This window comes from Aptenodytes forsteri, unplaced genomic scaffold (assembly GCF_000699145.1).
Source record: "Aptenodytes forsteri isolate BGI_AS27 unplaced genomic scaffold, ASM69914v1 Scaffold236, whole genome shotgun sequence".
NCBI lineage: Eukaryota > Metazoa > Chordata > Aves > Sphenisciformes > Spheniscidae > Aptenodytes > Aptenodytes forsteri.
In genome coordinates this window covers 61,532-62,487 of record NW_008794456.1, presented here as the reverse complement: position 1 = coordinate 62,487, position 956 = coordinate 61,532, and the positions used below count along the sequence as shown (strand labels likewise).

Below are 956 nucleotides of genomic sequence, written 5' to 3'. Positions count from 1 at the left end.
GACCAGGACGGTGCTCAGCGCCCAGCGGGATGCAGCCGGAGGGAACCTGGGCGCCGGTGCTGTGGGAGAGAAGCCGGAGGTGCCCTGAGCCGGGGCTGAGCCACCCCGGGGGACGCCGGCACCGCTGGGAGAGGAGCCGGGCTGGGGAAGGAAAGGGGCTCAGCCAAGCCGCCTGCTCCTGCCCGCAGCATCCCAGCAGCGCAGGGCTTACCTCGAGCGGGGCTGGGCGGGTAGCGGATCTGCAGGCTCTCGTACAGGTCCGGCCCTGCCGTGGCCATCCCCGGCAGCAGGCCCGGCACGGGGAGCTGCTTCCTGCCCGAGCCTTGGCGCATGCCGGCGAGGGCAGCCCAAAGTGCCAGGAAAGGGAACCTGGCAGCTGGGCACCCACAGCGGCTTGTGGGTGCTGGTTCCTGCTGCTGGCCAGGGCGTCACACGTCTCCCCTCGCCCCGAGTGGCATCGTCTGGGGGCAACCCTTCCGTGCCGGGCACATGGCCATGTCCCAGCCCTGGACCGGGGGCTCCCTGACCCCCAACCCCATGGCCAGCCCCTGACCCTGACCCTGACCCTGACCCTGTGGTTTTGTCCCAAAACACATCTCAGTTGCAATTTGTGTTTCCCACCCTCAGACACAGAAACATTGGGGGAACCTCTGAACCCCGGGAGGGAACCAGCTCCCTGGTCCCGGCGGGCGGTGGCGGGGGGGATGCACCCAGCCCCGTGTGCCCGGCGCTGCGGGGCGCCCAGCCCTGGTCGTCTTTATCTGTCAGGAGGGCAGGCAGCCTTCAAACGGGGCTGGCAGTGCACTGCTGTCAATGAGGAGAAGGGCTGTTGTCGTTATTATTATTATTATTATTATTATTATTATTATTATTATTATTATTATTATTATTATTATTATTATTATTATTATTATTATTATTATTATTATTATTATTATTATTATTATTATTATTAT

At 60.5% G+C, this 956-nt stretch overlaps 1 protein-coding gene across 1 annotated transcript in view; it reads left to right on the top strand.

The window, feature by feature from the left end:
* Nucleotides 1–330: 330 nt before the first annotated feature.
* The window catches only part of LOC103908343 (RING finger protein 145-like), a 16,085-nt gene continuing 15,459 nt past the window's right edge, over nt 331–956 (top strand). The window contains 1 exon segment of the mRNA XM_009290700.1: nt 331–400. Within this exon segment, the coding sequence (XP_009288975.1) occupies nt 331–400 (70 nt within the window).